This window comes from Amphiura filiformis, chromosome 14, assembly GCF_039555335.1.
Source record: "Amphiura filiformis chromosome 14, Afil_fr2py, whole genome shotgun sequence".
Classification (NCBI taxonomy): domain Eukaryota; kingdom Metazoa; phylum Echinodermata; class Ophiuroidea; order Amphilepidida; family Amphiuridae; genus Amphiura; species Amphiura filiformis.
The window spans coordinates 63,410,050-63,427,759 of NC_092641.1; the positions used below are offsets into that span (position 1 = coordinate 63,410,050).

The 17,710-nt window shown below is 36.4% G+C and overlaps 1 protein-coding gene across 1 annotated transcript; it reads left to right on the forward strand.

Moving 5' to 3' along the window:
* The first annotated feature begins 804 nt into the window (after positions 1-804).
* On the forward strand, positions 805-7,062 carry LOC140170429 (large ribosomal subunit protein P1-like). Its single transcript, XM_072193799.1, has 4 exons — positions 805-1,015; positions 4,705-4,885; positions 6,129-6,191; positions 6,782-7,062. The coding sequence occupies exons 1-4, from the start codon at positions 944-946 to the stop codon at positions 6,793-6,795; spliced, it is 330 nt and encodes a 109-aa protein (XP_072049900.1). The 5' UTR covers positions 805-943; the 3' UTR covers positions 6,796-7,062.
* Positions 7,063-17,710: the final 10,648 nt, after the last annotated feature.

Genomic DNA, 17,710 nt, shown 5'->3' on the forward strand with positions numbered 1-17,710 from the left:
ATTATGCCAAATATTGGTATTATGACAACACGGTATATGCATTGTATATAAAACAACTAATAGATCCTGCTATCATGGCGTCAGGTCATTGGTTCATCATATCCCGTATGTTTCTTAAAATTCATTCATATTTGAGACAAATTTCTGTGCCCATTTTATAGGCGTACAGGTGGATCCGGTTTTTTTGGTCATTTTCATTTCTTTTTGATGAAAGAATTAAGGTTTTCCACTGCACGGAGGCCACTATGTGATACTAATTTAATGCTATATTTATAAATTGAATACGTGTTCCCGATTGGCTCTATAGCGATTTCACAGAAAAGGTATTTCTAGTACAATGCAGCGTCGGACTCTAGCTGAGAGCGTAGTAGCCTAAGTCATGGACTCCAAGAAAGGCTCTCCATACACAAATGAACAAACACAAAGGAAGGTAGTCTCCTCCGTGACCAGCTTGATTTCGATGGAGCGAAAACAAATTGGCTGCAGAGGAGACGGTTAATTTTGCCATGCAAATGAGGTGAGTGTCATCCCCCTGAGAGGGCTCTTGTCTGGTCATACCATTTTATAAAATAGGAGTATCAATGTTCTAGCAAGAAATCCAACAATTTTAAAATTGGTAAAAAGACAGGTTTTATGTTTTATTCAACAATATTTGAATTTATTAAAACATTAAATTCTATGAAATCCACTTTTATTTTCTGAATAATATATTTTCAATTTGTAGTTGGTAACTTTATCCGTTCAATCAATTAATTGTCAAACTTTTTACCTACCGAAGTGTGGAGCCGTCCATATTGCTCAATCCTTTTGCAACGTTCTTGATATTAGAGGTGCATCGTTCTCGGAAGAGCTAAGGCCAAATCTGGCGACGTGTACCGTTATTCTAAGTCATCCAAATTTCTTTTTTAACTAAAAGTGAAGATTAAACATAAAACAACCTACAATGGCTTCTGAATCTGAACTCGCTTGCGTCTACAGCGCTCTAATCCTTCATGATGATGAAGTTGCCATCACGGTAAGTCGCCATGTTTTTCGTGTGTTTCTCAATAATGTCCAAAGCCAGACCACGCTGAACGGTGAATAGTGGTGAACGACATCGTGATTCGTGACAGGAACATGGGAACAAAATGATTGGTATAAGTTCTGAGTATTGAACATACATGACATAAGCAGCATAAATACTCATGCATGATACCATGATCAATTTCATGTCGTGGATTGACATCCTACCCGGCCCCAATAAATGCAATGCCCCCACTCAAAAAAAAAAAAAAAAAAAATCGGGCGCATGTTTCATTTACGAATTCATGAATTTTATCACCAGTGCATAATTTCAGCATAAAATATGAAAAAAAGGAAAAGAGAAGTTGGAGTTGCCGGGGGTCGAACCCAGATTAAACAATTTTATAGGTAACCTAGGCAAACCTTAGTTAACACATTTACTAGTCAGCGAATTCGCCGAGACCGGGGCCCCAACACAATGCATATTTACATAGAAATTTGAATTTTTTTCGAGAATAGGTGGGTGAAGGAAACCTACATAAATATGTTTTCTATACTTCACTTGACCCAAATATATGATTTTTTATGGTGATAATCAAGTCGCACATGGAATTTTAGAGGATTTTGATAGCAGTTCCATTAAAAAAAGCTGCCATCGCCATGAGACTAAGATCTAGAAACACCCCCGAAATGCCGTTTTGGGGAATTTTGCTAGCTGCATCTTTTTGATGAAAGTTAGACTCGCTGAGTCTCATGGACGCCGTTATCCACTGAGACTCGTTTTTCCCATTTTGTGTGTGAATGTGATTTACACGCTTAAGACTTTGCGCCGCGGTGACATTTAAAAAAATTTCTTTGAAATTTGGACGATGCATGTAAAACTACTCATATAAGAATCAGAAACTTAACTAGGATTCTTACCAAATTCTTGAAACGCAATATCATTTGGAATTTCGCGAATAAAGATGATTTAAGAAGCCGCCTCTCTCCCGTGTCCGACAAAAATGATCACGAATGAAAAATGACAAATTTCACTGCGCTGCGTGCGCAAAGGTTAATTTCGCTGATCCCTCCTGTTCTTTTCAATGTCAATTTAACACACGATTCCGCTGTTGTTTTGGTTCCAATAAAATAGCCTAAATCTCAAGGCCCCGATCTCAAAACAATAAACATGGCGGAACAAGCACAACCCGATGACCGTGCGTAAGCAGTTGAAGGACTGGTTGATTAAGTTACGTGAAAATACGTCATTGATCAGCATCAAACGATAGTCTCTGCACAGCCAATTTGCGTCGGTCCTAACGTTCGTCGTTCCTATAGACACATACAGTGTGTGCCGAGACTAACCTACCACCTGCCTACGACAAAAACAAATGAGATGAAGAACTGAGCAACCATTTTTGTCCTGAAAAATGCTTCATCGTGACGATCAGAAACGCCAAAAAATTTTTTTTTACTACGCTGGATATTGTTCTGGAATAAAAGTACATGTAAGGATCAAATTTGAAGGTAAATAGGCCAAATATTGCAAGAAAATCTACTCACTAGGCGGCTAGGGACTGCGCATTGAGTACACGGCTATAGGGAAAACCAAAAATCCAGACTAATGAAAGTCAATCTTTGACAAGATGTAACTTTGCTACGGAAAGTGCTATGGGTCGTGCGTCATGAATTGGGGTATTGGAAAAGGTGGAGCGTTACATTTTTTTCATTTTATTCAGGACGTTTTGTCCTAGATCTCAAGAATGGAGAGGGGTACTGAACTAGTTTTGGTCTTATTTTGTTGCTTATTTATCTAGCTCAAATTGTGGAAAGAAGGAACATCACACTTTATTTACTTCTTGAGATATTGCAGTTCAAATGATGTGAAGTCAGGGGTGGAGGATCCTACGGTTGAGGATCCTACGGTTGAGGCATGTGTTAAAGTATAGGGAATGTTGATTTTTAGCGCCTCACAAATATATTTTTTACTGTAACTTCATAACCAAGTAAGATATTGAGATGGATTATGTATCATTGTTTTGGTATTTATGTCTAGTTTGAAATGTGACCAGTTTTACTCCAAGCTAAGTTAATTTGTTGCAAGTGTGCTGCATTCTGTGTCATGGGTTCTAGGCTTTTCCTATACGTTACTGTGTTAAGTATTCATTTATGCTCCGAAATGTTCCAAAGGTCATATTTCTTGAAGGAGTTACCCTACTGCTGTAAATGTTTACATTTTTTGGATGGAAATTTGATGAAGAATTCAAATATGCCATTGGTTTCTGTGTAGGTCATGAAGGAAAAAAGTTTTGATTGATTATGTAATAAAAATCATAAAAATTATGTACGACTTTTGAACACCCTGTATCTCAGTTGGGCAACATAACTCATCATTACAAGTTTGCTTTTTTTGGAAGCCTACAATGTTATTAGCACATCTAAAAAGGTTTCAGCAGAACAGGAATTTTTGCTAGTAAATAAGAGAGGAACAAAATTGTATACTTCTTGAACCAAAATTTAACTTTTCCACCCTATATGACATTTGTGGCACCCTGTATATTGACCAATTGTTTGTACATGTGTATTCCTGGTACCCTAAGCTTTACAGTGATATGTAATTTTATAGGGTTTTGATGAACAGTTTATGAATTAGATCAGTCTAAGTACAAAAACATGCAAATTGTTCAATTTTTTAGTATGTAACGCATTTGGCCCCCAATTCATGGCGCACGACCTATGAGAAAAAGGTTTTCAGTTTTGGCTTAGTTTACTCAAGGGCTTTAATTTGATATATAAAACGATGCAATTTGATGGCAAATTTGAATTCACCTATCATACCTAATTTTTAGTTGCCTGTTCTACCATTAAACTACAACCCCTGTACTTCACAACTGAGCTATCGGATTCGGAGGAGCTCTTGAAAATGAATCTGGTTTTGGAATACTTATATATTTTATGCAGTCAAAATTGCTGCTAATAAAATATACCGTGGTAATTGTAATAAGTGGGAAATTATTTGTATGAGAGATTTATAATAATCTTTCTGTGATGTTACAGCAAATAATTTGATGAAATTTTGTCATAAAAAAATGTTTGAGAAAAATTTGCATGAAAATGACCTGACCCCAAATCCATCAATTTGGGGAATCCCCTAACTATTATAGTTGGGGGATTCCTGCTGGGACTAAACCAGTTTTCACCTTGATGTTACAGTGATGTCAACGTGTTGAAGCACCTGTTTCGCTCATGCTCAGCTCACGCATTATCTATGTTGTGACTTGAAGCATGTGCGGTGAAACTTAAAAGCTGTCACTGTTGATGTATAATCATTATGGATTCCAGGCATGAGCATTTTAGATCAGGCATGAATATATTTCAATGGAAAAAAGAGAAAATTCTGAAGGGGAAAAAAAGGAATAAGTTTGTTAAATATGTCTGAAATAAAAAACAGGAAATTTAGGCAACATACACACAACACCTGTAAAAAAAGGAAAATTGTTGTGCTTGGCTGTTCCTTTTTTTTCCCAAAAAAAATGTATGCATTTTTTCTTTTTTAGCCTCTAGAGAAAATTTTTCAGATTTTATGTACTTTTAATGTGCTTTTTTTTCTTCAGAATTTTCCAGTTTTTTCATTGAAGTGTCTTCACAGCTGCAGATCTTTTTTTGTAAATTCTGAGCTCACTGATATAGTGATATTTGTTTTGTCTTCCATCATTTCAGGCTGACAAGATCCAGACCCTGGTGAAAGCTGCAGGTGTTGACGTAGAGCCATTCTGGCCAGGTCTCTTTGCCAAGTGTCTGGGTGGCATGGACATCGCTTCACTTCTATCCAGTGTGGGTAGTTCTGCAGGAGGTGCTGCACCAGCTGCAGGTGGCGGAGGTGGTGCTGCTCCAGCAGAAGGTATTGTCACAGTGAATAGTAAATTATACCCTGGCGAAGTGATGTAATAATCGGCCATAGCAATAGGTGAAAACAATTTTTGAATACCGGGTATACCGTATACAGCGCTGCACTGGTACCCAGGTACGCAAGGCTTATATTAAGCAGGCACCCAGGCTTTTTTTTACCCCATGGTTGCCCAGTTTTGGCTCCTGGTGTTTAAATTACAAACTATAGGACCAGGAGCCATCTTTCTGACCAGGAGCTCATTTTAGTTCCTGGTCCAGCCCTCATTTTAGCTCCTGGTCCAGCCATACTTAATAAACATCTCAAAAAAAGTAACTAACCCCCCTTGAATAATGGCCATTATTCAAAAAGGGGCTCTTGTATTGCAAATCTGTAAAATGCGTTGGAAGCAGAATTTATTTCTGCACATTTTGAAACCGGTTAATATAATGTAGTAAGGTCCAGATTTGAAAGTTGCACTTACAAATTTTTTCAATACAAAAACACTCAGATATCATTATACAGATTTCCTTCCATTACACTGAATGCAAAATCAATAGAATTTACTGCAACTTTCAAATCTTGGGTTACATTGATTTAAATGTACGCTGTGACGTCAATATTTAGTCAGTTGCTACAAATGAGGTGTCAAAATGTGCAGAAATAAATTCTGCTTCCAACGCATTTTACAGATTTGTAATACAATAGCCCGCTTTTTGAATAATGGTCATTATTTAAGGGGGTCAGTTACTTTTTTTGAGATGTTTATATTTAAAGCCCTGCAGGTATCAAGCGGTACCTCTGCATTGATTTACATGCTGATCACTTGCACTTGTAAGATAAGTATCTTTGAAAAGACCGGTATTGTATTCAATCTATGATTGCAGACATACACAGGTGATAAGTGCAACCTGCTTTGTAGCGCAGCTAGATATATTCAAAATTGTTTTCACCTATTGCTATGGTAGTTATTCCGATTTATTACGTCACTTCGCCAGCGTATAGACATGTAATTTAAAAAAAGGAGAGTGCATCAAACAGGTTTGAAAATTCAATTTGGAATTTTGGTTTAAAAAAATTAAGGTTGCGACTTGGTGGAAGGGTGCTACACCAATTTGTTTGGTGGAAGGGTGCTACACCAATTTGTTTTGCAAAGTATGAAACTTTCTCTCTACATCAATTTGGGTGCAATACTGGTAACTGACTGACTGAGTAAGTAAATAATCTTGATTCCTTTTGTTGCTTTTCATTTAAACAGAGGAAAAGGAGGAGGAAAAGAAGGAAGAGTCAGAAGAAGAGTCTGATGACGACATGGGATTCGGTAAGTTCTTCAAGTTCTCAACCCCCGGTTATGATGGTTAGCTTGACACTCCATTAATGATTAACACCTGGAATAAATTGCCAAACTTGTTTTCACAGGCCTTGTCTTTTAAAATTTGCTGGCGAGTGACAAATCACTCTCCTCAAAACTTATCAGGTGAGCTATAGGCGAGTGATTTTAATCACTTGTATTAGTATTACACCAAATGTAGGCGAGTGATAAAAAGCTCTCCTCAGCTTCATTTTAGGCGAGTGATCGCTCTCACTTGCCTCAAAAGTCAAGGCCTGGTTTTCAGTAGAAGCAAACTAACTTTTGCTGCAAAAGTAATTTTTTTAAATGTACACTTTATCCAGCTTTGGAAAAAAAAAAATAAAGAATTTAAAACTTTTTTTTTCAAGTCGCAGTATTTTGCAGGTTCCAACCTTCAATAATCTAGAGTCTATTCTTTAATATAAAAAAAAATCATATTTTTATCCAGTGCTTAGTAAGTAGTTACATGGAACTATGGAAAATGAGTGGTTCCATATTTTGTTAGCTATGGTTTGTAAACAACTAAACATTTTGTTTGTTTTTGTCTTGTTTATACACAGGTCTCTTCGATTAATCGCATTCCTACTGTGCCTCAAGAAAACTCCTTTACCAATGCAAGTCATCAAGAAGACAGCTTACATCAATCATTTTCATGCCTGCATCAGAGACTAGTTGTAAATCAGTATACAACATTCATGTTGAATGTGATTTATTTGCTGGAAAATTCTGGCACAGAACTCTTGGAGCAACATGCAACATTAATGGAGAAAACACAAAAATCACCATCAGTAAAACAGGAATGTTGAGGTTCACAAAATAAAATAAATGTGAATTTTAAAAATTGTGTCAGAATTGTTTAATTTGTTTGGAGTTAGTAGCTCAGAGGAATTGGGTTATTCCATCTGAAATCAGTGTCCGAAATAAGGAAAATATGGAGGTTGTCCTGAGGATAACAAAGTATAAATTCTGCTTGTCCTCAAAACATTTTGGTTGTCCCCAAAATGTGTCATATTTAAGAGGTAAAATATAGTGGTTGTCCAGAGGATAAGTACATATCTCTATATGGTTGTCCCCAATGATTTTTGGACAAGAGGACAGAGGATAAGTGCTTATTTCGAACACTGTCTGAAATCCATACATCCCTCTATGGAAGACATGAGTTCATTGCATTTCAAATGGGGTTTACCTGAGTGGGTGACTCCCGTTTGAAATCTATACCCCTTGTGTTGGAGAGCAAGGTTAATTCATGGCTTCCATGGGGGTGTAAGGATTTCAAGTGGAATACCTCATTGCCAGGGGTAGCATTAAGGCCCGAAAGTCGGGTGTTGTTTTCCCGTGTTTTTCGCTCCCGAGCTTGCAGAAAATCCAAATACATGGGGTGAAAATTAAATCTCGGGGGTGAAAAATATTTTGCAGTGTAGTCAGGGGTAGGAGTAAGGTCCAAAAGTAGAGGGTCAGAGTTCACCCCCCGAGCTTGCACATTACCAATATATGGAGGGTGAAAATCAATATTTTTTAAATTTAGGGGGTCATTCAATCCCGATCGGGGGTTAACGCTACCCCTGCTCATTGCAACCCTTTATTCTGGGTTCTTTTTGGAAAAGTCATTACCAACTTCACAAAAGTTGTAACAAAAGTCTGCCCCAAAGCTGCTGCGCATGTTTGTTTTGCGGTATACATTTGTCTTGGGGGAAATTGGTAATAATGTTTTAAAACTAAGAGCATTTGTGGGTAGAATTCTGTGATTAACACTTGCAATATTTCATAAGAATTTAAGTTTTGAAAGTTACCGGCAGCTTCTTTTGACCCGAGTTTGAACTGGGAGATGGGCCCTGGGGGAATACAAATGCATTTTGCATTGGAAATGCTCACAAGCTTTGAGACATACAGTGGAACCCCTCTCTCGGTCTGCCACCCCCCGACTTAAAAAATGAATACCTGAGTGGAAGAAAGGCCCAAATCCATCTAAACTGTTTTTGAGATATTAAGAAAAAACGTAATATTTAATACATGAACATACAGTATTACATACATTTTTGTTTCCATGGCAACGGTACAGGTCTTTATACGAGCTGGAGTTGGGCCCTTCTTCCACTAATATACTGGAAGTGCCAGTTCCGTAAGCAAATGTGTTATAAATAGCTACAGAAATTTGGAAATTATCCATTATTGCATAAGTAGAAGAAGCATGTAATATGTTAGCAAGAAAGTTTGTTGTTTGGAAAAGCAGATTTCATGGATGAACAAAATTCCTCTTTAATCCAATATTTGTGGAAGAAGGGCCCAACTCCATGCCCAATGAGTTGGGCCTTTCTTCCATGAAAACCATGATTAAGTGTACGTGGAAAACTATTCAGAGAGTGGATTTTGGCTCATCTTTCACACACAAGGAAGATCAGTCTGCTGGCAATAAAATGCTTGGTCTAACTCATTTTTGTAAAAAAGTGGAGTTGGGCCCTTCCACTCAGGTATTCAATTCTTGGCCCACCTTTTGCACATGCCATTTGACAATTTGCAAGGCTTTGTTCTAGACCATCTGTTGCAATTTGGAATTTCGACCAGGATAATGTTACAATTCCTAGTTTGTGACGCAGCAAAAGGATGAAAGAAAAAAGACTGGCGGAGGGGGAAGAAAGAAAGCGGGTGTAAATCATGACGAATACCATCTGCTTGATTTTTGTGAGTTTAATTTGTGTGTGTGCTAGCGCTCCCATTCAAACTTATTGAATCGGTTGCAATTCAATTTTTGAGGGCGGTATTTTTTAGCAAACCGAAATGCAGGAGGCGGACATTCCCATACTTTTTTTTCAAATATGGGCATATATTGCCACCCAATGACCTCCTTTTTTCATAAGCTTTACTCCAAATCTGCAAATTTTGAACAAATTTGACATTTTTGTAGCCATTTACATGTAGTTGCAAAATTGCTGTTTTTTGCACATTGCTCAGAAAGATACTTCTTCACGGTCAATCAGAACGAAATTCAAATTTCACGATATCTTTGCTAAACGAATTAATCTGCAAGAAATATTTGGTACATAAACATTATGTAGCCAGAGGTTTCCAGTGATTTAATACACACCTATGACGTCGCGCTATTGTTTTACCGCTCCATTATTTTCCACGAATGGAGCGATGATTACAATAACACGCCATTCGTAAATGCCTTTCTCTTTTTTCTGAAAAGCAAATACTTTTCAGGGAAAAAGTACTGGCATTTACGAATGTAGTGTTAATAACAATTGCACTTTCGAAAAGCATGTATTTGCGTAAAGTGCAGTATTGTTATCATCACTTCATTCATGCAAAACAATGATACGAAAAACAACAAAACTATGATTTTCATTAATACAATAAATTAAGGAAGCGGATAGCAACATTTGCACATTATTGTTATGGGACATGAGAGCACATCAGACATATCGAATTACATGCTGAATACGAGGATTGTCCTTCTGATATAAAAAATAATAATAATTTTGATTTTGTGAAATTCGTGATATAGGCCTAATACAAATTTTATGGCAAATTATTAAAATGTCATATTTTTTAATTTAACAGTCCTCGAAGTAAACTTTATAAATCTAATAAATGATATGAATTGAAACTGTAGGCCTATGTAGCTGGGATGAAAAGCCGAATTGAAAATTTTGACCTTTCATATTGAACATAAACATTTTTTCCAAAAAGACCTACATTTTTTAGTGTTTTGAGGAAAAAATCTATATCTTTAATAATGAAGGTCAAAATTTTCATATGATGGACAGCTGTTCATCCCAACTTCATAATCTTTAGGTGCATATCGTTAGATTTATACAATTTACTTTTTTACAATTTACAATTTTTAATAATTTGCCATAAAATGTGTAATGTATATATCACGAATTTAATAAAAATCAGAATTATTTGATATCAGAAGGACATTCCTCGTGTTCAAAATCTAATTCGATGTGTCTGATTTGCTCTCAGGTCCCACAAAAAAATATATATAGGCCTAGTCGCTATCCGAGCCCTTAAACATAAATTTACAATGCAATCTGTGAAAAGTAAGGCAAGATCAAAACGGGCAGGTTAAAAGTTGTATATACTTATTACGCAAGATGTGTTTTTACCCTCACTTTGGAAAATGCTTATTTAGGCTTCACTTAGTAAGCCCGTAACTTTAAATTATTTGGACCTTTCTTTCTACGCTTACTGTTTTATATCATTTTTTGTTCTTTATATTTTTATACGTTTTCAGTGGCTTGGGACCAACGTTTAATTTGTTACATTTTGGGCAACATTGCTACATAATACACATTATGTATCATGTATTTAGGCCTATGTATCTGTTTATTTTTAAATCGTTTGCTTTGGGAATGTTTAATAATGATAAAAGCCACAGTAGGTCTATTTTCGGTATAATTTTTATTTCACTTTAGTACATCTGATGTTTCATCTGATAGTATTTTGGCATGTTTGAATATTTACTTACATCGATCAGTAGGCCTATCCGATAATTAAATATTATAATGTTAGGGACGCTCCAGTTGATTTCGGGAGGGGGACTGGAAGTTGAGCTTTTATTTCGCGTAGGAAGCGGCGAAGTTTGTTTGTTGTTGTTTTTGTTTGCCGCCGAAGTTCAGGGACATAATAGGCCTAGGTAAAATGGGTTGTAATAAGGCCAACCAAATAAAACAAAGTTTACACATTTAAAATTTTCGTACCTTACTTCGGCTTAAAGTAGAATCATACCTGATTTAGGTCCTTGCTGCGAATCAACGATATATATCCTCGGAATGATTCCATCACAAAATTATAATTACTAGTATCCAAGATAAATAAATAGTGTCCATAATTGCAAGGTTGTCCAAAATCGAACACTCGATTCATAGAGAAGAGTATCATTGCTCATGATAGCGGCAGGTATAGCTTTCTTGAGGTACAAAACTGCAATGATCTGCATTTAACTATTTCATATTAACCTATGACCATTTTGCCAATTTTCTTTATTATGCAAAATAGAGACCTAATCATGTCAATAGTTAACACATTAGAAGTGGGCATAAAGAACTATTGATTGTACTTCTGATCACTTTAATGATTTTACGAATCTACGTTTATTCAATTTGGGTAACAAACATTTTAGATCTTTATAATTCATTACGGATGATTTAAACTAAACACCTGGATCGTGATATGATGGGTAATTCTATAGAAATTTTACATAAATCTGCACCCGCACCTAGTACGATCATTCTATTAGTGTATTTGATAGTGTATTCAATGTGAGCAATTGATCAATTTGTAAAGAGCACATTTCAATAACACTCCATTCGTGGAAAATAATGGAGCGGTAAAACAATAGCTCGACGTCATAAAGTGTGTATTAAGTCGGCCATTCTTAGCCACTCACGTTCTAATCCTTGGCCATTATCCTATACATAAAAATCTCAACTTTTTTTGGAGAAAAGTGGGGGGACGAGGCTGTGGACGAAATGCCCTTTTAAGTGTAGGTCTACAGTGGACTTCGCTGAAAAGTGATATTCGCAGGGCAAGGGAATCAGGATATAGGCCTACATCAGTCCTCCGGAACATTGAGTGCAACAGAACTTTGTAATCAAAAATCAACAAGATGAGAAGACTGCCGGTGAAGTGAGTAATTATTAGTAGGGATGACCAATGAACCATCAACTTGATTAGAACACTACCATAGACATGCAGGGAGCTCAACTGTGCACTGCTTGCACAGACATTTCTAAATTGAGCTCATTCTTTTATTTTTCATAATTTTTCTGTAAAAATTGGAGATGTTAATGCCAATTATGTTTTGTAACTATCCTGCAAATTACAGCATCATAACTTATTTGGTTTTTCTGTAAGTGTGAGTCAAAATTGGTCCATCGCCACAGTGCGCTTAATTGCCAGTGGCCCAGTGCAGCACTGCTCAGAATGGCACAAAATAGTTTTAGTTCTCCATTGTTGATGACGTCAACACTCAACGGGCAAGTCTCGGGTAGATCATGCAATATTTTGATATTGAATGTGACCTTGAAATAATGCGTTGCATATCGACCGTCTGTGTGTGCACAGTGGTCTGTGTGTGTAGGCCTATATATATCCTGTTTAGTCATATTGTTCTGATAAGCATGCGTTCAACTCCGTTCATTGGTGTGAATTTGTGCACATTCAACATGTTCTCACTGCAAATGCCCATTCAATTGCAAATTGGAATCTAATTAGGTAAGCAATAAACATGCAAATCATAATCGAATTGTAACCACACATTCTAACGTATTGGTATCAAAAATGATTAAGTTGCGGGCTAATTATAGACGGAGTAGTTTTTGGTCTAGTTTCCGCGAGTGTCGACTTGTTGTCGGCTATGGTTGGCGGTACATGTACTATACCATAGACTTTAAAGTCATAATGTACGATCTTTTTTCAGAATTTACCTTTATTTTTTTCAAAACCGATTTTTTGGCATATATGTAATAATTACACATGTTATAACTTAGATCTATGAGCAAACTGTTAAATTCGTCCTATTTGTAGTAAAACGGACGATTCTGTTGGTCCGACATAAAGTCATAATTTTTTAGATTATGACTTTATGTCGGCCACGATCGCAAACCGTAGTCTCGTACAAAACTAGCTTGGTTACGCTCCCTCCACATGTGGAGGGAGCGTAACCAAACTGGCCGCGTAGGAGACTAACTCTGAGGCCGCACTCGCTGTCCTGATCCAAATAGTGCGATATGTTTCGAGTGATAGAGGTGAAGTTTATGATGTTGTTTCTTTGCAAATTCCCAATGTTTTTCGCGTCCAAATGTATTGGGAACTTTCATAATGATTGCATATTATCATTTTAGAAGAAAAAAGAAAAATCTAAAAATTTAAAAAGATCGTACATTAAGGCTTTAAGTGCTGACTGAGCGTTACAGTTTACAGTAATTTATTCTGTCTTAGGTACACTGATGACAAGACCTTCATCTGCTGCTGCAGATGCAGTCCCTGGGTTGCAGTAGGCCTACAGTCCTAGTAAGTTGTTGCTGGGCCCGGGCTATGGAAGATTCCAGTAGGGCAATATCATCAGCGAAATCCAGGTCATTCAGCATCCTAGCAGGATACCTGCTTGACCCACATGGTCAAGGTAACAATTCCAGCGTCAATTCCAAAAGTGGATTTCTTCAGAAGGTAGTAAACCAGAAGAATGGACATGATGGCGCTAACACATTAGGCCTACCCTGAAGCACCCAGTTAACTTGGAAAAGCTCAGATATACTTCCATCTGCCATGACGGCACTAATGAAATTCTTGTAGAGCACATGGCATTGGCCACAACCCTTGGTATTCCGTAATGCCGCAGCACTGAAAACATGGCGGACCCGTTGATGGAGTCGAACGCTGCCTTACTAGGCTGACGAGAAGCTTCCTGTCAGTCATATCATAGATCCAGGTATTGCTCACACAGCCAAGGCGTTTGATGTTGCGCATGAAGCTGCATGATCCTGTAGCACGATGTGGCGAATGCATGTATCTTATTTTCCATGTCACCAGATTTACCCAGGATTCTCACAACCATGTAAGTGCGCTGTCACCCAAGTGATGTTGAAAAGCCTGCTTTTGGTTGCGACGGAGATTGATGGACTTCTCCAAAGAGTGTTAATCAAAGAATTCTACCAACAAATGCTCTTAGTTTTAAAACATTATTACCAAAATGTTTTGGTATTTTTGTAAAAAGAAATTATTCAATTTCTCCAAGACAAATGTATACCGCAAAACAAACATGCGCAGCAGCTTTGGTGATCCACAGCCTCATCCCCCACTTTTCTCAAAAAAGTTGAGATTTTTATATCACTGGAAACCTCTGGCTACATAATGTTTATGTACAAAATATTTCTTGCAGATTAATTCGTTTAGCAAAGATATCGTGAAATTTGAATTTCGTTCTGGTGCACTGAGAACGAAATTACAACGCATTGTCTATGGAGCAGTGTAATACACATAATCATGCATAACTCGAAAACGCAATATCGGAATCAACTGAAATTTTGGGAATATGCTTTTTTCGTGGATATGTACTGAAATATGTCATAAAAAGGGGATGCTAGGATCACGAAATACTCCTTTAAGTGAGTAATTATTACTGTCTGTTCAATTAGCTTAGATTCTTGAATTTTTAAGATATTTGAAAAAATAAAAAATTGTGGTCAAAGTCATCAAAGAAAAGTGTTAGCACAGCCTTAGACCTAACGTGATTTATACTTCTCAAATTCTAAAGTTCAATTTAAAACCCCATTTCTTTTCAATTTTGGTCTTTTCCCGCGATATTTTTATAAAAAGCCGTAGAACGTCGGGCACCGTAAACTTTTTTGAATCAATCCATTTGGAGAAATGGGGACGAATGTCATAATGCACTGAGATAGTATTTATCGACCATCCGCATCAGGAAGTATTGTCCAGCAACTAAGGTTGTCTAAAATAGGTTCAGTTTATATAAATACCTTCCTTGCGTGTTTATTTATTTATTTATTTATTTATTTATTTATTTATTTATTTATTTATTTATTTATTTATTTATTTATTTATTTATTTATTTATTTATTTATTTAATGGGTCTGAGAAGGTGTAGGCCTATAATAGGCCTACTATAAAACTACACATTTATTTTCAATTTGTTATTTCGTTTTGTTTGCTGAATACAAACTATGATAAGGACATTTGGAAACAAAAGAACTTTTGTACAAGAAAATCTTATTTAAGACAATTATAGGTTACAGAAAACAATTCTTGCAAAGTCACTGTATCTGAAAATGTCAAGCGAAAGCTGATATTCTTTGGAAGGAATGATGGTATTAAACAAAACTCAATGAACGTTGTAAACCAGTTGAAATAAGAACGAAATCCATAATTTTAATGTCATTGTTTAGGAAATAATGTTATGCATAAAACGTAATCACGCCCTATAATTTCGTGTAACAAAAACCGGTGGACCATCATCACCTATAGAACCTATCCAATAACCGGAACGGTATAACAATGGGAATGACAAGACAGATTGGTGAACAGATTGTTTTGCTAAATTGGATCGGGTCTGTGCCCTAAGTTGAGAATGGACCGTCCCACTCGATTTCTAAAAAGGTCGCGAACCCTTTTGGTGGACCCAAGTAACTGCCTAAAATGAGGCAAAATTGAATAGAAATGGGGTTTTAAATTGAAATTTGGAATTTGAAAAGTATAAATCACGTTAGGTCTAAGGCTGTGCTAACACTTTTCTTTGATAACTTTGGCCACAATTTTTTATTTTTTCAAATATCTTAAAAATTCAAGAATCTAAGCTAATTGAACAGACAGTAGTGTGATTCAGTGTCAGACCTGTTATAATGATACAGTAATAATACCCGAAAGTGACATTCATTTCTATTATTTGTTAAACTGCGATTTTTACTTGAGAAATAAATTATTTTATCGGAAACCTTGGAAGTGGAACGTCACATTTAGTTCTCCATTGTTGATGACGTCAACACTCAACGGGTAAGTCTCGGGTAGATCATGCAATATTTTGATATTGAATGTGACCTTGAAATAATTGCGTTGCATATCGACCGACTGTGTATTATATCCTGTTTAGTCATATTGTTCTGATAAGCATGCGTTCAACTCAGTTCATTGGTGTGAATTTGTGCACATTCAACATGTTCTCACTGCAAATGCCCATTCAATTGCAAATTGGAATCTAATTAGGTAAGCAATAAACATGTAAATGTTTTTTCATATTACACGGACTACCAATTCGATCATAATCGAATTGTAACCACATTCTAACGTATTGGTATAAAAAATTACAAAACACGTTTGCAGTTTGCTGGTTAAGTAGCGGGCTAATTATAGACGGAGTAGTTTTCGGTGTAGTTTCCGCGAGTGTCGTAACTTGTTGTCAGCTATGGTTGATGGTACATGTACTGACTGAGCGTTACAGTTTACAGTAATTTATTCTGTCTTGGGTACACTGATGACGAAGTAAATTTTATAAATCTAATGATATATTCTTAAAATGTATGTAGCTGGGAGGAAAAGCCGACGATCAATTGAAAATCTTGACCTTTCATATTGAAGATATGGATTTTTCCCCAAAAGACCTAATTTTTTTTTTTGGTGTTTTGGGAAAAAATCCATATCTTCAATACGAAAGGTCAAAATTTTCAATTGATCGTCGGCTTTTTATCCCACCTACATATAGGCCTAAGTATAAATCATCAGATTTATAAAGTTTACTTCGAGTACTGTTAAATATTAAAAATATCAATTTTTAATGATTTGCCATAAAATGTGTATTACATTGCGAATTATAAAAAATCAAAATTATTTGATATCAGAATGACATTCTTCGTATTCAGAATGCAATTCGATATGTCTGATGTGCTCTAATGTCCCACAATAAATACTGTCCAAACGTTCATACACTCTCAGAAAAAAAGGTGCTACTTAGAACCTTTTTTTGTCCTCTATGTAGAACCCTAAGCAGTAATAAGGTTCTAAAAAGAACCTTAAAAGGTTCTATAAAGAACCTTAAAGATTTAAATAGGCCTGGGAACATGCTAATTCATTCATTCAGGGACTCATCACAAAGTTAAGAAAAGTAAAACGTAGTGTTAACCCTTTTTGATATACTAAAAATCATTTTCTTGGATAAAAGACCTTTTTTTCTGTTCTACTAAGAACCCTTTGAGGGTTCTTTCTTTAAAATTCCTTAAAGGTTCTTCAAGCTTAAGGTTCTACAAAGAACTTTTTCTTCGCTAGAGAACCTTTTTTGGTTCTACAAAGAACCCCATTGGGTTTCAGTTGGGTTCTTTGTAGAACCAAAAAAGGTTGTGTAGCCAAGAAAAAGGTTCTTTGTAGAACCTTAAGCTTGAAGAACCTTTAAAGAATCTTAAAGAAAGAACCCTCAAAGGGTTCTTAGTAGAACAGAAAAAAGGTTTTTATCCAAGAAAATGATTTTTAGTATCAAAAGGGTTAACACTACGGTTTACTTTTCTTAACTTTGTGATGAGTCCCTGAATGAATGAATTAGAATGTCCCCAGGCCTACTTAAATCTTTAAGGTTCTTTATAGAACCTTTTAAGGTTCTTTTTAGAACCTTATTACTGCTTAGGGTTCTACATAGAGGACAAAAAAAGGTTCTAAGTAGCACCTTTTTTTCTGAGAGTGTACCCCTTCCCTTAAGGTGCTTCCCGAATATTTTTATCGTGTGGTTGATCAGTGCATGAGCGGTAATGACACACGGCACCAGGACATTCGCTTAACAGAGCTCTTAACTGCCTTGGTTCTTACAAGCAGGCACCTCTTTTTTCTTTATCAGAGTTTCAGTCTTGTCTGACACCCATCTGGGCATTCCAAAGGGATTTCGCTTCCCAACCACCTTCCTGCCACACCGTCAACATCAGCTATCTCAAACAGATCATACCTCTCAGTGATTGGTGTTTGGAGCTGTTGATGTACTGGAGTAC